The sequence below is a fragment of the Hyperolius riggenbachi genome, chromosome 8 (genome assembly GCF_040937935.1).
Source record: "Hyperolius riggenbachi isolate aHypRig1 chromosome 8, aHypRig1.pri, whole genome shotgun sequence".
Lineage (NCBI taxonomy): Eukaryota > Metazoa > Chordata > Amphibia > Anura > Hyperoliidae > Hyperolius > Hyperolius riggenbachi.
Window position 1 is genome coordinate 252370514 of NC_090653.1, and position 22499 is coordinate 252393012.

At 44.9% G+C, this 22499-nt stretch overlaps 1 protein-coding gene across 2 annotated transcripts in view; it reads right to left on the reverse strand.

Moving 5' to 3' along the window:
- The window catches only part of LOC137527751 (caM kinase-like vesicle-associated protein), a 200425-nt gene that overhangs the window by 52306 nt on the left and 125620 nt on the right, over nucleotides 1-22499 (reverse strand). For both annotated transcript variants that reach the window (XM_068248623.1, XM_068248622.1), the window contains exon 4: nucleotides 3795-3869. In XM_068248623.1, the coding sequence (XP_068104724.1) occupies nucleotides 3795-3869 (75 nt within the window). The remainder of the gene's footprint in view (nucleotides 1-3794; nucleotides 3870-22499) is intronic.

Here is a 22499-nt window from a genome sequence, read left to right on the forward strand (position 1 = left end):
GTGTGTGTGTGTGTGTGTGTCCGTTTTTAGGCACAGGCAAACTAGGCAGATGCATGGGGTGACACCTGCAGGATGGGGGAACCACAAAGTTTTTCTCAGCACACCATGCTATACTGAATTCTTATTCCAACTGTTATTTTCATTAAAGTGGACTTGAACTCAGAACTTCCTCTCTGCTCTAAAATGTAAGCAACAGCATAATAACCTTTAAAGAAAAACATTTCTTTGTTACAACTGATACAAATAAATAAATCTGCAGAGTGTCTACTTCCTGCTTGCATGGAAGCAGACATAGGGTTAACATCCTGTGTTTACAAATTAGCTCCTCTGCTGAGGTTTCTGAGATTTCTGAGCTGACAAAGCTGAGAGATCGAATTACACTTATCTATGATTAGTCACAGATGAGTGGGAATTAGACAGGCTAAACTCTCTAAATACATACAGGGTAGATTTCTCTCTGTTTTCCTTCTACCTTGGGCAATAATTCAGGTTCACTTTAAAGTTTAATCGAAAACAAAAACGAGTTTAATTTACCTGGGGCTTCTACCAGCCCCCTGCAGCCGCCATGTGCCTGCCCCGTCAATGAGCGAGTCCCTTGCAGGGCCCCTCTTTCAGCCCGGCGACTCGGCGAGTCGACGGTAAATTAAACTTTTTTTTAAATTTAAAATCCCTTTTTAAGGACTTACGATGTGAAGTGACAAAAAAAAGTTATGTACCTCATTGCAATGTTAGACCACATGGCAGACGATCAGCTTTTTCCTTGTCACTTTCTGGCACTGATCATTGCCATAGCTGAAACGCTGAATCCCTGCGGCTGAACGCTCAATTAATACCCCCTGAAATCCCCAGGGCACATTTAGGGGCTCCTCCCTGGAAGAGGCAGAGCTTTGCGCAGTAGCTCTGCCTCTACTCGCCTCAATCTGCGCAGATCTCCGGGTGGGTCAGAGGCGGAGATCTGCGGAGATTGACGCGAATGGAGGCAGAGCTACAGCGCAAAGCTCTGCCTCCCCCTGGGCAGCAAAATCCACAACCTGGAAAGTCCTGGAATTTTGTCTAGGGATTATGGGGGTATTAATTGAGCGTTCGGCCGCGGGATGCGGCGTTTCAGCTAAGGCATTCATGCCAAAGAGTAGAGATGGCGCGAACCTCCGATTTTCGGTTTGCGAACCGGGTTCGCAAACTTCCGCAAAAGGTTCGGTTCGCGCAAACTTTCGCGAACCGCAATAGACTTCAATGGGGATGCAAACTTTGAAAACTAGAAACATTTATGCTGGGCACAAAAGTGATGGAAAAGATGTTTCAAGGGGTCTAAGACCTGGAGGGGGGCATGCCGGAGTGGGATAGACGCCAAAAGTCCCGGGGAAAAATCTGGATTTGACGCAAAGCAGCGTTTTAAGGGCAGAAATCACATTGAATGTTAAATTGCAGGACTAAAGTGCTTTAAAACATCTTGCATGGGTAGACATCAATCAGGGAGTGTAATTAGAGTACTGCTTCACACTGACACACCAAACTCACTGTGTAACGCACCGCAAACAGCTGTTTGCGTAGTGACGGCCGTGCTGGAGTGGTGCGCACCGTGGTGATAGCGGTTTTCAAGCCCATATGGTCGCCGGGCTGTGGTAGCTGAATGAGGTCTGCAGAGGTTCTCACTTCTGCATTTAGACCCATTGAGTTATACTCCTGTTTGCCTGATGAAGCGGGACCACACCTGCGAAACGCGTTGCACTAAGTGGAGTGAAATAAAAAAAATTTGTATTGATATATTGTGACTCAATTGAGTTTTATATTTTTGAGGGAGGTAGGTCCACCTGAACATCCCCCTCTTTTAGACGGTTTTTAAACGTTTTTATTCTACTCTGGCGCCTCTGTACACCAAGCTTTGCAGTAGTTAGCTAGGCATAGGTAGGAGTCCCAGTATAGGTAGGTAGGCATAGGTAGGAGTCCCAGTATAGGTAGCTAGCAATAGGTAGGAGTCCCAGTATAGGTAGATAGGCATAGGTAGGTGCCCCAGTAGTTAGCTAGGCATAGATAGGAGTCCCAGTATAGGTAGGTAGGCATAGGTAGGTGCCCTAGTAAAGGTAGGTAGGCATAGGTAGGTGCCCCAGTAGTTAGCTAGGCATAGGTAGGAGTCCCAGTATAGGTAGGTAGGCATAGGTAGGTGTCCCAGTCAGGGCCGGATTTCTGGCAAGGCCACATAGGCCATGGCCTAGGGCACCAGAAATTTAGCGGCGGATAGGTGAGGGGCAGTAAAGCTGTTCTATACAGCCATCCCTATCTACAAGGACAGCTTAAACCTTTGAACTCTCTGTCCTGTACTTGTGTCATCCCTGCAAGTCCAGTAAGCTCTATCCTGCAGGTACACATTAGCCTAACTCACATGGAGACACAATGGGTCTATCATTAGTAACGAGCTGGCAAACATAACATAAAAGCTCTTAAGGAAAACATAACTTATAATCTATACGCGTATTACTGAAATGGTTATTATCTGTGACATCCAATGATGGAAAGTACGTAGAATTCTCATTGGGACACACAGAGATAACAACCATACAGACGGTATAGTTGGCCTTGGGCAGTAAAAAGTACAAATCCGGCCCTGGTCCCAGTATAGGTAGGTAGGCATAGGTAGGTGCCCCAGTAGTTAGCTAGGCATAGGTAGGAGTCCCAGTATAGGTAGGTAGGCATAGGTAGGTGCCCCAGTAGTTAGCTAGGCATAGGTAGGTGCCCCAGTAGTTAGCTAGGCATAGGTAGGAGTCCCAGCAAGGTAGGTAGGCCTCCCAGTATAGGTAGGTAGGCATAGGTAGGTGCCCCAGTAGTTAGCTAGGCATAGGTAGGAGTCCCAGTATAGGTAGGTAGGCATAGGTAGGTGTTCCAGTATAGGTAGATAGGCATAGGTAGGTGCCCCAGTAGTTAGCTAGGCATAGGTAGGAGACCCAGTATAGGTAGGTAGGTGCCCTAGTATAGGTAGGTAGGTAGGTGTCCCCGTATAGGTAAGTAGGTGCCCCAGTAGTTAGGTAGGCATAGGTAGGTGTCCCAGTATAGAAACAGTAGTTAGGCAGGGCCTGGCTGGCACAGTAATAGAAATTACCAAGGTCCAGCTGCAACAGATAGGGCTGTATAATGCAGTGTCAGTGGGCAACACAAAAAAAAAAACCACATCAGGAGAACATTAGCTCTCAAAAGAGCTGTTGAGGGGTGCTATTTTAGCAATAACAAACAGCCAGGTCCAAGCTAACAAGCCTACAAGAGCCTAACTAATCTTTCCCTATGAAAGTCTGCCAGCAGCAGTCCCTTCACGAAGTAATGCAGTCACACAAGTGAGTGTAAAGCCTGGGGCTGCCTGCCTTTTATAAGGGAGGGGGAGGGGCTCCAGGAGAGAGTGTAGCCTAATTGGCTACAATGTGCCTGCTGACTTTGATGTCGAGGGTCAAAGTTGACCCTAATGGCGCACTATGGGGGCGAATCAAACTTCCGCAAAAGTTCGCCTTAGCTGGCGAACGCGAACCACCGGAAGTTCTCCTGGAACTGTTCGCAGGCGAACCGTTCGGGCCATCTCTACTAAAGAGGACTGTCAAGTAAAAACAGGTATTTCTGTAGGCTTCAGACTCTCTTTGAGGGGGCTTTCCACTGAAAAACAAAGTGCTGTGTTTAACTGCTTGAATGCTGTTCTGCTACAATTTTTTGTGGTAGTAGATTTTATGCTGTAAGAGGAAATGCTGAGTTCCCTACCACTTTAAGTACATAAATATACACACAACACGCACGTGGTATTCTCGGTAGCAACTCACAATTCTTGGATGATGTAAAATTCTTTCTTGGTTTCAAAGGTATCGATCAGCTGCAGGATGTTGGGATGATTCACCCTGGAGGAGAGAAAAGAAAGAAGACACAGGGGAATTATGGTGTGAGGCCCAGCCCTGAAACATACTTACTAGGCTATTACCGGCAGAGAAAGGATTGCCATTCTATTCCGTGCATTAACACATCTAAAATATTTATCAGACACCTTCAGCACACGGCGATATGCTTTGCCAGAAGTGCTACTCTTGCTTTGTTTAATTTGCTCTCGCATAATTTGTGTTTGACAAATAAAGTTGCCAAATTATTTTTTTATAGCATACCTAGTAGGTGAAAAATAGTTGTTAAGTTAAATGCTTCCCTAAGTAGTGGAAAGCCTTTGGATGCTCCAACGGCTTTCCAGATTGTCCTCGACCTGCAGTGGCGTATCAAGAGGGGTGCAGGCATGGCTTGCATGCGCCTTGCCTGCCCTCATGCAGCGCCACCATGCCTGCCCTTAAGCTGCACCACCACGCCTGCCCCCGTGCTGTGCAACCATGCCTGCCCTCATGCTAAACCACCATGCCTGCCCACGTGCTGTGCAACCATGCCTGCCCTCATGCTAAACCACCATGCCTGCCCACGTGCTGTGCAACCATGCCTGCCCTCATGCTAAACCACCATGCCTGCCCACGTGCTGTGCAACCATGCCTGCCCTCATGCTAAACCACCATGCCTGCCCACGTGCTGTGCCACCATGCCTGCCCTCATGCTAAACCACCATGCCTGCCCACGTGCTGTGCCACCATGCCTGCCCTCATGCTAAACCACCATGCCTGCCCACGTGCTGTGCCACCATGCCTGCCCTCATGCTAAACCACAATGCCTGCCCACATGCTGTGCCACCATGCCTGCCCTCATGCTGCACCACCATGCCTGCCCCGGTGTTCCCCCCATCACTGAGACCTCAGATCAGCAGTGATCAAAGAGCGAGGGCGTACAGTGACCACGGACGTGGAGAACTTCATATGCGTAAGTGACGTCATTGGTCACTGCCTACATGTGAAATGTGCCACATGGGTACAGTGCGCACCCCCCCCCCCCCCCTCTCTCTCTCTCTTATGAGGTCTGTGAGTAATGGAGAGCCCACTGACACCATGGCCCTGTACATTACTCACCTGCACAGGTTCCAGTGCTGCAATTCTTCCTCCTGCCCAACGGGTTGCGCTCTACCCCTATTGCAGTATTGCCGTCTGTCATCATGTGACAAATGCGGGATCGAGAGCCTCCAAGGGCCAGAAGAGGACAGACAGTGAGTGTCCAGATTGGGGAGGGAGGGGGTTGGGGGAGTGTTACAAATGCTGCTCCGCTGTGCTGTCTGCACTTACCTCCTGGCGGCTACCCTGACCCAGACTCTGGATTACCGCTCCTCTTCTTTCCATCACGAGCCTGGTTTGGGATTAACGCCATGGAGGTTAAGTGACCACTAGAGGCCTCTAGTATTTGGGACAGCGCTCAGGACTTGGGGAGTGCAGAGAGGGAAAAACAGCCAGTGGGGAGATGAGACCGGAACCGCACCATGGACAGGTGAGAGTAGCTTCGTCAGTCGAACACTGATAGCAATACGCTCCCGACCTGCTGCCGATGGACCAAAATCTCCCATCTTGCGCAATCAACCAAATCGACTGATTTCATCCAGAAATCAGTCGATCAGGAATTGTTTGTGGCACTGATTTCTAGCTGATTCCATGAAATGAATGGATTGCCCACAGGGGCGTAACTAGAAACCACTGGGTCCCCCTGCAAAACTTTGGAAGGGGCCCCCTGCCCCTGCACACTGAATAGGGACAGTCTACAAAACTTTGCATGATTCCTTATCAGTGGCTGAGCAGATACTGTCATTCGAACAATTGTGCAGAGAGCAGAAAGTTTTTTCTCTCCTTGTCCTTAGTTGTCTGTGTCTCTGGACGGGGCCCCCCTGTAGCTTCTGTGCCCCCCTGCGGCTGCATCCTTTGCAGGGTCTATTGTTACGCCCCTGATTTCCCAAATATACTTACCTTGGCTTTTGGTTTCCATAAGTCTCCACAACTCCATGTAAATTTTAATTTTCATACTTGTAGAGATGCACGGGAGAGAGAGAGAGAGAGAGCTTGCATTTTGGCTCTATGCTAGCTTCCTGGAAACCTGAGTTTTCTAAAAAGAAAGTTTTACTACAGCTCCCCATCCCCGCTCCTTCATTAGGAAGATAAATCTTTAGCTTGGATGTATGCCTGCAGGGGCTGAGCAGGTGGGGGAGCGGTCAGAGGCTCTGTATAATGAGACTACACCTGCTCTATAACTGATCACTAATCATTAATATCTCCTACACCTGCTTACAATGTTTTCCCTGAACTCTTCTCCATCCACTCCCAACACGGCGACTGTTCCACCTTCTCCAAAGTGCCTCTGTCAGCACAATGTTCCGGCAGCGAGTACAAACAAGCGGGCATTATTTCTCCGGAATCTGGGGCACCTGGCTGATAAATATGTATGACAGGCAAGCTCCCCACTGATCGCTGTGGCGTGTAACAGCGGTGCGCAGAAAACGGTCACTGAGCCCAGAATAGCCTCTCATCGCTCACTGAGCAGCACAGATTGGATGCTGAAGACGTCATAAACTACAAAATTCTCTTGTGGGATGCGGGCTAATCAATCTCCCTCCCGGTAATAAAAGGTACCATTTTCGGGTTCAGACATGACCGTGCCTACTCAGGCGAACGCCTTCATTTAAAGTGAACCTGAAGTGAAAATAAACTTATGAGATAATGAACTGGATGTGTAGTACGCATGATAAATAGAAGGATTTTTATAGCTTTTCTTTTTAAAGCGGATCCGAGATGAAAAACTAACTATAACAAGTAACTTGTCTATATATCTTATCTAAAGCTTAGATGGTTTACACAGCAAATCTAGCTGCAAACAGCTTCAACAGTTTACGATTATTTATTCCTGTGATACAATGAGGGCAGCCATGTTATGTTTGTCACATTACACACAGGCAAGTTGATAGCATCTCCAGCCCTCAGCCTGTAACAAATTCACTCCCCTCTCCTCCCTCCTCCCCTCTGCCTCTGAAATCTCTGGCTAGTAACCTCCTCCTCCTCCTGCCCAGACTGAGCTCCCATAATCCCTTGCTACAGTGCCAAGGCACTCTGAAAAAGCTGTGGACGAGGCTTGTTTAGTTTATAGGGAATTTGAGTACTAAAATAAAAAAGTATTTGGCTTGAGGAATGCCCTATAAACTATATGTAAGGAACACAATTATGCAATGAGTAAGGGCTCGTTCCCACTATCGCGAATCTGCATGCGTCCAACGCATGCAGATCCGCACATGTAATGCAAGTGGATGGGCCTGTTTCCACTGTAGCGTTGTTGAGGTGCGTTTTTTTCAGCGGTAAAAAAACGCACAAAAGAGCCAACGATTTCGCCTGCGTCGGGAATCCGTGCGAATCGCCGCTAATGTATTTAATAGTAAAAACGCATGCGTTTGTTACATGCGTTTTTACCCGCGATTTCGCATGCGATTTCGCACCTTTTTCAATTTTATTTAGCCCTGGCAGTGTCATGGTTAATTTCGCATGTCGCATGCGAAATCGCGGGTAAAAATGCATGCGGAAACGCATCCGCATGCGTTTTTACAAGCGTCGGAATGCGGCCAAAATCGCGTCGCAACAGTGGGAACGAGCCCTTAAAGTTTATCTCGGATCCACTTTAAGATTTCATCAGACTGTCGCAGCTGCTGTTTAGAATCCACACTCTGCCTTCTAAGCTGTAAAAGAAGCAGCAGTAATGATCCCTTGAACTTTCCTGCAGTAAAACCTTATTTTCTTATTAAGTTAAATGTAACTTTGAGATGGTGTAGAATAAAAAAGAGACACTCAATAGTACTCTATAGATTGTAAATCCGCTTAAGTCTGCATAAAATCCGCATAAAGGTGCAGAATCCGCATCCCGATGCGTAAATGCAATGCTACCATGCGGAATTCCGCGTTAGAATTTAAAGAGCCTCAAAATCGTGCAAAATGCGCAAAAACGCGCAAACGCGCAGAAACGCGCAAACGCGCAGGACGTGCAAAAAACACGCAAACGCGCAGAAAACGCGCGAAAAACGCGCAAACGCACAAACGCGTGAAAAACGCCAACAGGTGCGAAAACGTGCTAGAAATGCGTTCAACGCACCCAGGCGTGTGACCTATCTATAAATGTGGAAAAGCACCAATATTCACATAAAAATGATGGGAAATTTCACTAAAATATAGAAACTATGAAAATTACAAAATTATAACAACTTATTAAAATGCTGTGTATAGAATGTTTAAACCATCTTCAACTTGATATGATATGAATTGTGCTTACTTACTTACTAGAAATAAATCTGTGTCAAATAATATTGACACAGTTGCAACCTCTGGAGTAAATTCTTGATAATGTGTGTTTGAATTTCAAAGTGTACATTTCTAAGATATATTGAGAGAGTATGGAATTAAATTAATGAGAAATAAGGATCCTCTCAACCTGGAAAATGGGGGAGTTAACCCCCTACTGAGATTCCAGGGAGTGGAGCCTGCGAATCTTAGCCCACAGTCTCCAGAATAAACGCTTGACTGAGGATAACTATAATAAGATGCAGTAAATTAACTCCAGATAAGAAATAAGCACAATTTCAGAATAAATGTCTGAAAATTAGCAGATTGTAGATTAATGATATTGTACTAAACTAAAATAAACAAAACAAAACTAAACAACTAACTAAACTAATAACTAAACTACTATGCTTTCCATACTATCCAAATTAGTGTTTAATGGTGTAAGTTCAACTCTACCTTTAGTAAGTTCCAATAGGTCATGTGCGTAAGAAGAGCTTCTCTCCAGGGGGAAGGGGGGGGGGGGGGGGGGGGGGGAATCGCCAGCAAACCTGAATTTGTATCTGTTGTCTCCAATGCAAGGGGTAGAGGAAGTAATAACTGTAGTAAAAGTAATAGAGGTGAAAAAAGGTAATGAGAGGTAATAAAGGTGATAGAAGGTAATAGAAGGACCATGAGGAAGAGGAGAGAGAAGGAGGGAGGGAGGACACCTCAGAGTTCCAGAACTCTAAGAAGCTAGTTATATGACTGAGTTTTATTTTTATAATGAAAATTTATATGTTAATGTGGGAAACTTTTTTATATATTGTTTATTTGCTACTTGTTATCATAGTTTTTATATCTTAGTGAAATTTCCCATCATCTTTATATGAATATTGGTGCTTTTCCACATTTACAGATAGGTCACATGCCTGGGTGCGTTGAACGCGTTTATAGCGCGTTTTCGCACCGATTGGCGTCTTCCGCGCGTCTCTTTGCGCGTTTTTGCACGATTTTGAAGCTTTTTAAATTCTAACGCGGAATTCAGCAGGGTAGCATTGAATTTACGCATCTGGATGCGGATTCTGTACCTTTATGCAGATTACTGCAGATTTAAGCGGATTTACAATCCACACAGTATTATTAAGTGTTTCTTTTTATTCTACACCATGATTATAAGCTGCAACTTTATTTCAAAGTGATATTTAACTTAATAATAAGCTAGCTATACGACCGAGTTTATTTTTATAGTGAAAATGTATATGTTAATGTGGGAAAAATTTTTTATATATTGTTTATTTGTTATTTGTTCTACACATATTGCACACTATGCCATTAGATACTTACATAACTTGTATGCTGAAATTTTTTCAATAAAAACTATTGTGACAGAGTAATAAAAAAAAAAAAAAAAAAACCTTATTTTCTCTCCTCTCTTCCTGACAGACATCAGCCTTTAAAGTGGACCTGAACTCTTGCACAGGACAGAGGGAAAACATAGAGAAATGCACCCTGTGTGTATTTAGAGAGTTTAGCCTGTCTGATTCCCCCTCATCTGTGACCAATCAGAACTGTAATTTGATCTCTCAGCTGTGTCAGCTAGCTGCCTCAGCAGAGTAGCTAATTTGTAAACAAAGGATTTTTACCCTATGTCTGCTTCCATGAAAGCAGGAAGTAGACACATCGCAGATTTATTTCAGGATTTGTATCAGCTGTAACAAAGATTTTTTTTTAAAGGTTATTATGCTGTTGCTAATATTTAATAGAAGAGAAGAAGTTCTGAGTCCAGGTCCACTTTATTTACTTTTCAGGAAATGGACTGATTTTGAGTAGCTGTTCAACAAGCTCTTATGCATAGATAACAACTCAAGTTTTTTAACTCTTGCTGTACTGGAAAACAGAACGGGACTTCAGATAATTTCTTAGTAGGGCTAGTACTACTTGCCTTTATGTTTATCTCATCATGTCACATGTCACTTCAGCTATGCTTTAAAGTGAAATGCCATAAAAAAAAACTGTGACACACACCAGCCAGTCACAACAATAAAACCACTGACAATTTGTATGAAGAACATGTCATCTGTCAATGGGCAGGATATATTAGGCAGTGTGTGATTAGTCGGGTCTTGAAGGTAAGGTTTTCAAAGGAGATAAATGGGCGGCTGTGGTGAGAGACAAACTGTGATGGTGATAGGACTAGGTCAGTGCATGTAGTTATTCTTACATACAGTAGGTAGGAAGGGGAGGAACACATGCAGACAGGATGTAGCTCCGCCCTTCCTGCTGTTTCCACTACCAGCATGATTACTGCTAGCCTGCAGGTGCTGTGTATGGCAGCCAGGGAAGGAGAGAAAAAGAGAGTGGCTGTCTCTCTGTGTGGCTGTGCTTGTGTATGGCATTGTGTGGCTGTGTTTGTGTGTGCGTGCGTGCGTGCGTGTGTGTGTGTGTGTGCGTGTGCGTGTGCGTGTGTGTGTGTGTGTGTGTAAACATAAGTTAGATGTCTCTCTCTTCCTTCCTCACTGTGTGCCTGCTGTGCATTTCTCTCTATTTCTATAGAGAGTCCGCTTTTGCATAAAATACTAAAAATGAAACAGACAGCTCAGAATCCTCCATTTTACATTGCAGTCTGTAGTAACAATCCACTTAACGACTGCTCGAGCCAGGTGATAAATCCTCACACACTTTACAGTTGTTGTTAACATCATCATTTGAATTCCTCTCTGTGAATTAAAAACCTGTCTTACATTTAGAATTCTGTCGTTATCTTAAGGCTAGAAACCTTAATTTTAGAAATCACTCCTTAACTTAAGGACAGAATCCTTATTATAAGGCAAGCGTGAGGTAAATTGCTTAGTGAATACTAAATGATTTATCACCATGGTGATAACAGTAAAAGCAGCACAGGATCATTATTAAAGCCAGGAGATAAGCTTAGTGAATTGTGGCCATTGTTCAGAATTGACCTGAACACCACACTTCAGCACCATTTAGCACTGGACCTGCAGACAGGATCAGGGGGTGTTCACCCACTTGTGCTCCACAGCGCGTTTCCTGTGATTCCGATACTTCCTCCTTTTTTCTTTGGAATGGAGTTTCCCATTTTTTGATAAAAGTCTACTATTAGTGGCAGATTTTTCTGTCTAATTTTTTGGGGTAAATTGAATGGTGTAGGATAAAATTGTCAGTTTCTTGATTTATAGACCCACGCAATATGTAAAATTCATGAGTAAACATACTTTATAAGAAGCGCATTTCTCCCAGATTAAAAATGCCCTATAAATTCTGCTATGTTGCTGTTGCTTACAGTAAGCAATAAATATCTGACAGGTTTTGGACTAGTCCATGCCTACATGGGGTTTCTCAGGCATTTCTTTATTTTCAAAAACACTTACTGAAATGCTCCATCCAACTGCCAGAATAATGTACAAATGAGTAAAGCAGGGGAATTATTGGACCTACCTAACCAGCCAAAATTCGCTTGATCATGGATTTTGTACCCTGTTTGCCTTGTATAACGTTGTCCTATGTCAGGACCGGATTTAACATAAGGCACTGTAGGCACTTGCCTACAGGCGCCTGATGATGGAAAGGAGGCTCATTCCCCTCTCCTAGTGCCTCCCACCTGCCTTACCTATGCAGAGTCCTGATGAGAGTGAAAATGAGAGCCACTGATGAGATCTTCCTTTAGTCGGAAGCACCTCTAGTAACTGAATACTGAGGGTACCTCTGGTTACCTATAGAGTTGGGCCGAACGGTTCGCCTGCGAACGGTTCCATGCGAACTTCAGTGGTTCGCGTTCGCGTCCCGCAGGCGAACTTTTGCGGAAGTTCGGTTCGCCCCATAATGCACCATGAGGATCAACTTTGACCCTCTACATCACAGTCAGCAGGCCCAGTGTAGCCAATTAGGCTACACTAGCCCCTGGAGCCACTCCCCCCCTTATAAAAGGCATGCAGCGGCGGCCATTACGCTCACTTGTGTGCCTGCGTTAGTGAGAGTAGGGCGAGCTGCTGCAGACTTTCTCTCATAGGGAAAGATTAGTTAGGCTTAGCTTGTTCCTGGCTGCATACCTGTTCTGTTCAGTGAACCTGCCACTGCATACCTGTTCTGTGAACCCACCACTGCATACCTGTTCTGTGAACCCACCACTGCATACCTGTTCTGTGAACCCGCCACTGCATACCTGTTCTGTGAACCCACCACTGCATACCTGTTCTGTGAACCCACCACTGCATACCTGTACTGTGAACCCACCACTGCATACCTGTTCTGTGAACCCACCACTGCATACCTGTTCTGTGAACCCACCACTGCATACCTGTTCAGTGAACCCACCACTGCATACCTGTACTGTGAACTCACCACTGCATACCTGTTCTGTGAACCCACCACTGCATACCTGTTCTGTGAACCCACCACTGCATACCTGTTCAGTGAACCCACCACTGCATACCTGTTCAGTGAACCCACCACTGCATACCTGTTCTGTGAACCCGCCACTGTATACCTGTTCTGTTCAGTGAACCCGCCACTGTATACCTGTTCTGTTCAGTGAACCCGCCACTGTATACCTGTTCAGTGAACCCGCCACTGCATACCTGTTCTGTGAACCCACCACTGTATTCCTGTTCAGTGAACCCGCCACTGCCGTCACTACACAAACAGCTGTTTGCGGTGCGTTACACGGTGAGTTTGGTGTGTCAGTGTGAAGCAGTACTCTAATTACACTCCCTGATTGATGTATACACATGCAAGATGTTTTAAAGCACTTTAGGCCTGTCATTTAGCATTCAATGTGATTTCTGCCCTTAAAACGCTGCTTTGCGTCAAATCCAGATTTTCCCCCGGGACTTTTGGCGTGTATTCCACTCCGCCATGCCCCCCTCCAGGTGTTAGACCCCTTGAAACATCTTTTCCATCACTTTTGTGGCCAGCATAATTTTTTTTTTCAAAGTTCGCATCCCCATTGAAGTCTATTGCGGTTCGCGAACTTTAACGCGAACCGAACCTTCCGCGGAAGTTCGCGAACCCGGTTCGCGAACCTAAAATCGGAGGTTCGGCCCAACTCTAGTTACCTAATGCTAAGGGGCACCTGTAGCTGCATGAGGGCATGGAAAGTAAGGGAGAAGTGACACCTGAGACAGCCAGCACACTTGCAGTGCAGTTTGATGGGAGTTTGTAGGTTCCTTGAGGGTGAAGTCCCAGGACATCTGTGCCTATAAGCTCCTGTGATGTAAATCTGGGCCTGTCCTGTGTCATACAACTTCTCAACCTTGTTACGTCACTGCTGCCATCCTTTGTACCATTCAGGGCTGCCTTCAGGGCAGTACAGGAGGTACTGCTGTACGGGGCTCCAGGACAGTCTGGGGCCCGAACAACAGTGGCAGTGCCACATGGGCCCCAGCTGTCAATTACTCCTGCCGCGTGGCCTCTTGCAGCCACAGGAGCTGTGCGGTGAAACACCATTGCTACCAGCTGCTGTATGTCCCCTCTACCCCTGCCGCATGACTGGAGGACGTGTGGCAGTGTAGGGGGGAGGACTACACCCGGCAAAATGCATTGTGGCTTCCCCCAGTATGGGGCCCTGAAAATTCTGTTGGTGGCCCTGGTACCATTGTATGTATTTAATGTCCAGGGTTGCATAATATGTTGTCGCTTTATAAGCACAGTAAATAAAAATATTAAACTATATGATTTAAACATATACAGTATATATTTATCTCGGAGGGTGGAGCTTGTACTTGAGGCTTTCCTCTGCCCATAATGCTTTTCAACAGCTGACTTCCTGTCCATGGAGACCACTCCAGGTAGCCTCACTTGGCCTAACATTTACTTTCACAAAGAATAATTTCTTGACGTCGGCAATATAATTAATGGAGAAAAAAGGTCAATTATCTGAAGTGCTACATATTCCTCTTACAAAAAGAATCTTTATCCTATTTATTGGCCCTTTAACTAAAAACCGCGATAACAAGTCAGCTTTTAAGGAAGAGCCGTTGCGGGCTACTAAATGGCCACAAGCACTTTTACGGAAGAAGAAAGCAGACTTTAGACTACAAAGCTGAATCAAATATTAATGCGTCTCTACCCTCTGTCTATTTGACTGATCACTGCCAGGTTCTGCACTAAGAGCATTACATACGGCTATCCGGAATCCTCCGAGAAATCCAATTCTAGTCCAGATTCATCCGGTTCTTGTAAATAAAACTTTCTCATGTTCATTTAAAGCAAAGCTGAAGCAAAGATAAACGTATGAGACAATAGGGTTGATTTACTATAGCAAATAGTGTGTTGTATCAGAGTTAACACGCCTTATCAGAGTCAAAATGCCTTATCAGAGTTAGCATGTCTTATCAGAGTTAACACACCTTATCAGAGTAGCATAGCGAGCGCTACGAACTTATGCCTGAGATTGGCAATGACGAGAGCTCCACTCGTCCTGCCCTGAGCCCCTGCGGGTCCAATCACTTTAAAGGACATTATCCCCACACTTTGATTGACCCAAAAGGCTGCCTGTCAAGTTTCCTGTCAAGTGACAGCTGCTTGTGGCTATGCTACTCCGATAAGGTGTGTTAACTCTGATAAGGCACACTATAAGTTAACATCCCTGGCGGTATGATTCCCGCGGCCGCGCAGCCACGGGATTCATACCGCCAGGGAGGTTAACTTATAGTGTGTGAGGGGTTTTTTCACCTTTTTTTTTTTTTAGCATGTAGCTACTAGCTAGCCTAGCGCTAGCAACATGCTTCCCCCTTCCCTGCGGCGTCCCCCCGTATCTTCCGATCGACGCCGGCGCCGCTTGCCCATAAGGAAATCCCGTTCTGAACGGGATTTCCTTGAGGGCTTCCCCCGTCACCATGTCGACGAACGGAGTGACGTCATCGACGTGGTGACGTCACAGGGAGTCCCGATCCACCCCATAGCGCAGCCTGGCGGCGATTGGCCAGGCTGCGCAAGGGGTATGCGGGGGGCCCTATATCGCGGCGGGTAGCGGCGCATCGGTGCGGGTGGCAGCGATCGGACCAAACACGCAACTAGCAAAGTGTTAGCTGCGTGTTTGAAAAAAAAAATTATGCAAATCGGCCCAGCAGGGCCTGAGGAATCCTCCGCGGCGGGTTACCCCATGTCCAGCACGGGATTACCGCTAAGGAGGTTATAGTGAATGAACTCCTATAAATTGTATGTGTAGTACAGCTAATAAATATAACATTAGTAGCAAAGAAAAGAGTCTCATATTGTTTTCCAGTGCAGGAAGGAGTTAAAAAGCTTCAGTTGTTATCTATGCAAAAGAGATTCTCTGAGCTCTCCAGCCCAACTTGTGTGGAATCCAGTCCTGTTTTCTGAAGCAGTTAAACAGCCAAGAAACAGAGACCTTGAGAACAGGTTTTACTGCAGTAAAGATCAAAGGGTCATTATTTCTGCTTTGTTTTAAAGCTTAAAGAGAATCTGTATTGTTAAAATCGCACAAAAGTAAACATACCAGTGCGTTAGGGGACATCTCCTATTACCCTCTGTCACAACAAAATGGCCACCAAAACAGGAAGTAGGTTGATGTACAGCATGTCCACACATAGAAAATACATCCATACACAAGCAGGCTGTATACACCCTTCCTTTTGAATCTCAAGAGATCATTTGTGTGTTTCTTTCCCCCTGCAGCTATCTTCCACTGAAGTGTCAGGCTGTTTCTTCCTGCAGAGTGCAGACAGCTGTGCCTGTATGTAATTCTTCAGTATGTGAAAGCCCAGCCAGCTCAGAGGACGATTTATCCAGCTTGTAAAAGATAATAGAGCAGAGAGAAGCTGCACTAATCTAAATAATACACAGGCAGTGTGCAGAGAGGGGCCTGGAGGGGGGAGATGCATCACAGAACCACAACACTGAAGAACTTGGCAGCCTTCCAGACACAGGCTGACAAGTCTGACAAGAGAGAGATAAGTTGATTTATTACAGAGATGGTGATAGTAGAACGTGCTGCAGTAAGCCAGAACACATTAGAATAGCTTTTGGAACTTGTAGGATGATAAAAAACAGGATGCAATTTTTGTTACGGAGTCTCTTTAAAGAGGAACTGTGGCAAAATTCCTGTCACTTACAAATAAGAAGTAGACTTGGACTAGCCCATCTTCTCATTGAGGGGTTCTCAGGGTTTTCTAGCACTTAGTGAATGGCAATTGCTCTGTCCTGCCAAAATAGTGTACAGTGAGCAGGGAGGCTGGCCAGCATCATTGTATAAATCTTTTTCAGGGAATGTCTTTATAAAGAATAAAGGCCATGTTGAGAGTCCCCTATGGAGAGATGGACTAACCCAAAACCTGTCGGTAATGTCAGATTTCTACTACTTACTGTAAATGCCAACAACATAGGAGAAAAGTAATTTATGGCTCATTTTACTCTGGAAGAAATGTACTTCTTATTTGTATGTGTTTTAAATTTTACGATTTTCACAACAGTTTCTCTTTAAAGGATACCCGAGGTGACATGTGACATGATGAGATAGACATGGGTATGTACAGTGCCAGGCACACTATGGTGTGTTCCTTTTTTCTTTCTCTGCCTGAAAGAGTTAAAAATCAAGTATGCAAATGACTTTCTGTGAGGGCAAGTGAGTTTCTGTCAGGGTCGGGACCGGGTTCGGACTATAGTGGGAACACTCACTGATAAGGAATTACAGCCGTAAAACAATTTCCTGGCAGAAAATGGCTTCTGAGAGCAGGAAAGAGATAAAAAGGGTCAATAGTTCATAGATTTTTAGCTCTGGCAAAATTCAATGAATGTGTCTTTGAGCAGAGACAATGAAACAGTAAAAGCTTAAAAAGTAGATTTAAAAAATAAAATAAAAGAGAGATATCTAAAAAAAAGTTGTTTTTTTGGAGAAGGAGAATAAATATACAGGATCTTCTCAAAAAATTAGCATATTGTGATAAAGTTCATTATTTTCGGTAATGTACTGATAAACATTAGACTTTCATATATTTTAGATTCATTACACACAACTGAAGTAGTTCAAGCCTTTTATTGTTTTAATATTGATGATTTTGGCATACAGCTCATGAAAACCCAAAATTCCTATCTCAAAAAATTAGCATATTTTATCCGACCAATAAAAGAAAAGTGTTTTTAAAACAAAAAAAGTCAACCTTAAAATAATTATGTTCAGTTATGCACTCAATACTTGGTCGGGAATCCTTTTGCAGAAATGACTGCTTCAATGCGGCGTGGCATGGAGGCAATCAGCCTGTGGCACTGCTCAGGTGTTATGGAGGCCCAGGATCAGGGTCGTAACTAGCAATCACAGGGCCCCCTGCGAAACTTTCGATGGGGCCCCCTCCCACCAGGTTAGGGGCTGGGCGCTGTACAGAAGAACCTGCTACACACTGAATAGGGACTGTCTGCAAAACTTTGAATGATTCCTTACCAGTGGCTGAGCAGATGCAGTCATTAGAACAATTGCGCAGAGAGCAGAGAGTTTTCTTTCTCTGCACCATTAGTTGTCTGTCCCTCAGGATGGGGCCCCCTGTGGCTTTTGGGCCCCCCTGCGGGTCTATTGTTACGCCCCTGCCCAGGATGCTTCGATAGCGGCCTTAAGCTCATCCAGAGTGTTGGGTCTTGCATCTCTCAACTTTCTCTTCACAATATCCCACAGATTCTCTATGGGGTTCAGGTCAGGAGAGTTGGCAGGTCAATTGAGCACAGTAATACCATGGTCAGCAAACCATTTACCAGTGGTTTTGGCACTGTGAGCAGGTGCCAGGTCGTGCTGAAAAATGAAATCTTCATCTCCATAAAGCTTGTAATTGTTTGTCTCATCAGTTTATTTTCACCTCGTGTTTCCTTTAAAAGTCAGAGGGCCACCATATGCAATTCACTTTTCACCTGAGTTTTCTCCCATATTTCCACAACTTGTAAATAAAATGCCTTTTAGACCACCAGCGAGCAAACAAATGCTCAAAATACTTTTGACAGCACTTTTCACTTCTCAAAATCTCAAGAGAAAAAGTGAATTGCATATAGCCCAGAGCGTGGTCTTAGGGCTCTTTCACACTAAGACGTTGCGTTTGATGCGACGTTAAGGTCGCACAACGTGCCCCTAACGCAACGCATGTTAGTTTTGAAGTTGGACGTTATATTGAACTGCGTTCTGCGTCTCTTGATGTGCCGTTTTCGTCGCTTACGGATAGAACGAAAACGGCGCATGCGTCACATTTTTGAAAAAATCAAAAACATTACTGAGCATGTGCAAACAGTCCAACGTAGCTAATAACGCAGATAGCGCACAGCATGCAGCACTTTCTAAATATTGCTACACGTTACACACAACGCAACGTGAGTACTGTGAATGTCGCACAGACTTTGTATTGCTGTGCGTTAGTCTGCGTGATTCCTTTTTATAACGTGCAACTTTAACGTCGCACTGTGAAAGCAGCCTTAAACCTGCAACTGTGATAGTATGAATCTTATCTTTGCTACTCATGTTTATTATCCACTAGCTGGTCGCCCGGCGTTGCCCGGGTATGTAATTGGCTAGTGTTAGCTCTGTCCACTTTTTCTAATCCTAACACAAAAGTTTGCTTTCTTAAAACAGAAAGAATTTGCGATAATTCAGGTTGGAGTGAGCTTGAGATGTCTCCCAGGGCATCACTGCTGATAATATGCAAATTAACCATTGTACCCTTAGAAGCTAAACACACCTCCAGAACCGCTGGAACCATTGTAAGTCCCTTACACACTCCAATGAGTTCTGGGTCACCATCATAGCCCCCAACCGTCCCGGATTGGTCGGGATTCTCCCGATTTGGGGGGGCTGTCCCGCTATCCCGGGCCCCCCCTCTTGAATCCCGGCCGGCTGGGCAGATAATGGAGGCGGAAAAACTGATCGAGGCTCCAGCCGCAGTAATGAGGGATGCGGGAGCCGGCTTCAATACTTCCTCCCTCTCTCCCTCTCTGAATGCCCCCTAATGTATGTCTGTGTCCCCTCCCTCCCTGTAGGCAGAGTGAGCGCAGCGGAGCGGGCAGTCGGGTCCTCTTACCGCTGATGCACGCGTACTGTCTGGCATCAGACCTCCATGTGCTTCCTGTTTACTATGACGTCACAGGAAGCAGATGGAGATCCAGTGCCAGAGACAGTACGCGTGCATCAGCGGTAAGAGGACCCGACTGCCCGCTCCGCTGCGCTCACTCTGCCTACAGGGAGGGAGGGGGGGACACAGACATACATAGGGGGATATTCAGAGAGAGGGAGGGAGGGAGGAAGTAATGAAGCCGGGCTCCCGCATCCCTCATTACCGCGGCTGGAGCCTTGATCAGTTTTTCACCTCTTCTCTGCCCAGGCAACCACCCCCAACCTAAAAGTGGCACCCTCCTCCCTACCCATGGGCATTCCCCCCCTCTACTGACAACCTCCCTACCCACTAGCACCCTCCAGCTTAGTGTCAGTGCACTCTGCTAACGGGGGACACTGGGGGGCAGATCTCAAGGGAGGGAGGTAGTAATGCTATGCCCGCATCCCACTTAGGCGCGGCTGGCACCTCGATCATTTTTTTTTTTGCAGTGGCACCCATCCTCACCCTCCTCCCCACCCACGGGCACCCTTACCCTCCTCCCCACCCACGGGCAGGGTGTATGAGGGTATATTTATTAAAAAATATATAAGGACATAAATATTTAATAAAAAAAAAAATCTTCAAAAACCAATGGTCGGCGTGTTGGGGGTGTGGTTAGGGTGTGGTTAGGGGTGTGGCCAGTGTCCCGGTTTCTTATTTTAAAATGTTGGGATTTATGGTCACCATGAGCTTGCTGGTTAGTCTAATCCTAACACACAATTAGTCAATGATTGATGACCTAGTTTGTGAGCTTTGCGGTCTTTGGCATCAATAATTGGTATTGAAATTAAATAAATCTAATTGGCTGTGGCTCCACTCCTTTGAAAATCAATAGGTGAATTTTGATTAGCTTTTGTAGGCTCCACCCACTTTTCTTAATATTAATCCCAGTCACCCAGTGACCAACTGTGCAAAGTTTAAGAACCCTGCCATTGACAGACAGTGTAATGCTGGGAATACACGGTTCGTTTTTGCCTTCGTTTAAACCTTCGATTCGTTCGGTAAACGAATCGAGTGTTGAAAACGTATGTGAAAATAGTCATAATCTCATTATAGTTTCGATTAATAGACCCCAAAAACGAACGACTAGTGATCGAACATGTTTGATATTATCTCTCTTTATCCATCTAATCGAGTCATTGGTAGGCTTGATGGCTGTTCAGATCGATTATATATTCGTTTATGCTAGTCCGTCCCTGTAAAAAGGGATTTTCTTTTCGTTTCTTTGCAGCCTTCAATCATTGGAAAAACGAAACCATCAGAATCGGAAAAAAAAACGAAACCGTGGGTGGTGATATTAACCGTATGACTGATTATTTCGGGATCGAAAAGGACAAAAGGCACAATCGAAACGAAGGTTTAAACGAAGGCAAAAACGAACCGTGTATTCCCAGCATAAGAATGGCTGCAGTTTACATTCTGACAGTTACATTTGTATTTTTCTCCACCCACTGATGTCCTAATGTTTCCTGGGTATGTATTTGGCTGCTGTTGGCTGTGGCCACATTTTCTAACCCTAACACACAATTGTCAATAGTCAATGACCAAGTTTGTGAGATTTGTGGTCTTTGGCGTGAATAATTTTCATTGAAATGAAACACATCTGATTCGCTGTTTGTGGCCCCACCCCTTTTCTAAATATTTAACCCCAGTCACCCAATGATCAACTGTACCAGGTTTGAGGCTTGTGCCATTAACAGTGCAAAAATGGCAGCAATTAAATATTTGCCTTGAAAATCAATAGGTGAATTGTGATTGTTTTTTGTAGGCTCCACCCACTTTTCTGAATATTAATCCCAGTCACCCAGTGACCAACTGTGCAAAGTTTTAGAACCCTACAATTAATAGTGTAAGAATGGCTGCAGTTTACATTTTCCCAGTGAAATTTGTGTTTGTCTCCACCCACTGAAGACTCGGCATTGCCCAGGTATGTATTTGGCTGGTGCTGGCTCCGCCCACTTTTTCTAACCCTAACACAAAATTACTTAATGACCAAGTTTGTGAGCTTTGCAGTCTTTGGCATCAATAATTTGCATTGAAATAAAATAAATCTGATTGGCTGTGGCTCCACCCCTTTTCTGAATTTGAACCCCAATCACCCAATGGCCAACTGTACCAGGTACAGGTGATTAACAGTGCAAGCATGGCATCAATTAAATATTCCCCTTAAAGGTTAATAGGAGGATTTTGATTGGCTTTTGTAGGCTCCACCCACTTTTTTGAATATTAATCTCAGTCACCCAGTGACCAACTGTGCAAAGTTTGAGAACCCTACCATTAATAGTGTAAGAATTGCTGCTGTTTACATTTTCTCAGTGAAATTTGTATTTGTCTCCGCCTACTGATGACCCAGCATTGCCCGATTATGTATTTGGCTGGTGTTGGCTGTGCCCACTTTTCCTAACCCTAACACACAATTACTCAATTACTCAATGACCAAGTTTGTGAGCTTTGTGGTCTTTGGCATCAATAACCTGCATTAAAATGAAATAAATCAGATTGGCTGTTTGGGGCCCTTATATAAATTTAAACCCCAGTCACGCAATGATCAACTGTACCAGGTTTGAGGCTTGTGCCATTAACAGTGCACGAATGGCAGCAATGAAATATTCCCCTGAAAAATCAATAGGTAATTTTTGATTGTTTTTTGTAGGCTCCACCCACTTTTCTGAATATTAACCCCAGTCACCCAGTAACCAACTGTGCAAAGTTTGAGAACCCTACCATTAACAGTGTAAGAATGGCTGCTGTTTACATTTTCCCAGTAAAATTTGTATTTGTCTCCGCCCACTTATGACCCTGCGTTGCCCGCTTATGTATTTGGCTGGTGTTGGCTGTGCCCACTTTCCTAACCCTAACACACAATTAATCAATTACTCAATTACCAAGTTTGTGAGCTGTGCGGTGTTTGGCAACAATAATTTGCATTGGAATGAAACAAATCTGATTGGCTATTTGTGGCTCCACCCCCTTTCTGAAATTGAACCCCAGTCACCCAATGATCAACTATACCAGGTTTGAGGCTTGTGCCATTAACAGTGCAAGAATGGCAGAAATGTAAATATTCCCCTTGAAAATCAACAGGTGAATTTTGATTGGCTTTTATAGGCTCCAACCACTTTTCTGAATAATAATCCTAGTCACCCAACGACCAACTGTGCAAAGTTTGAGAACCCTACCATTAACAGTGTAAGAAAAACAAAAGTTTGCTTTCTTAAAACAGAAAGAATTT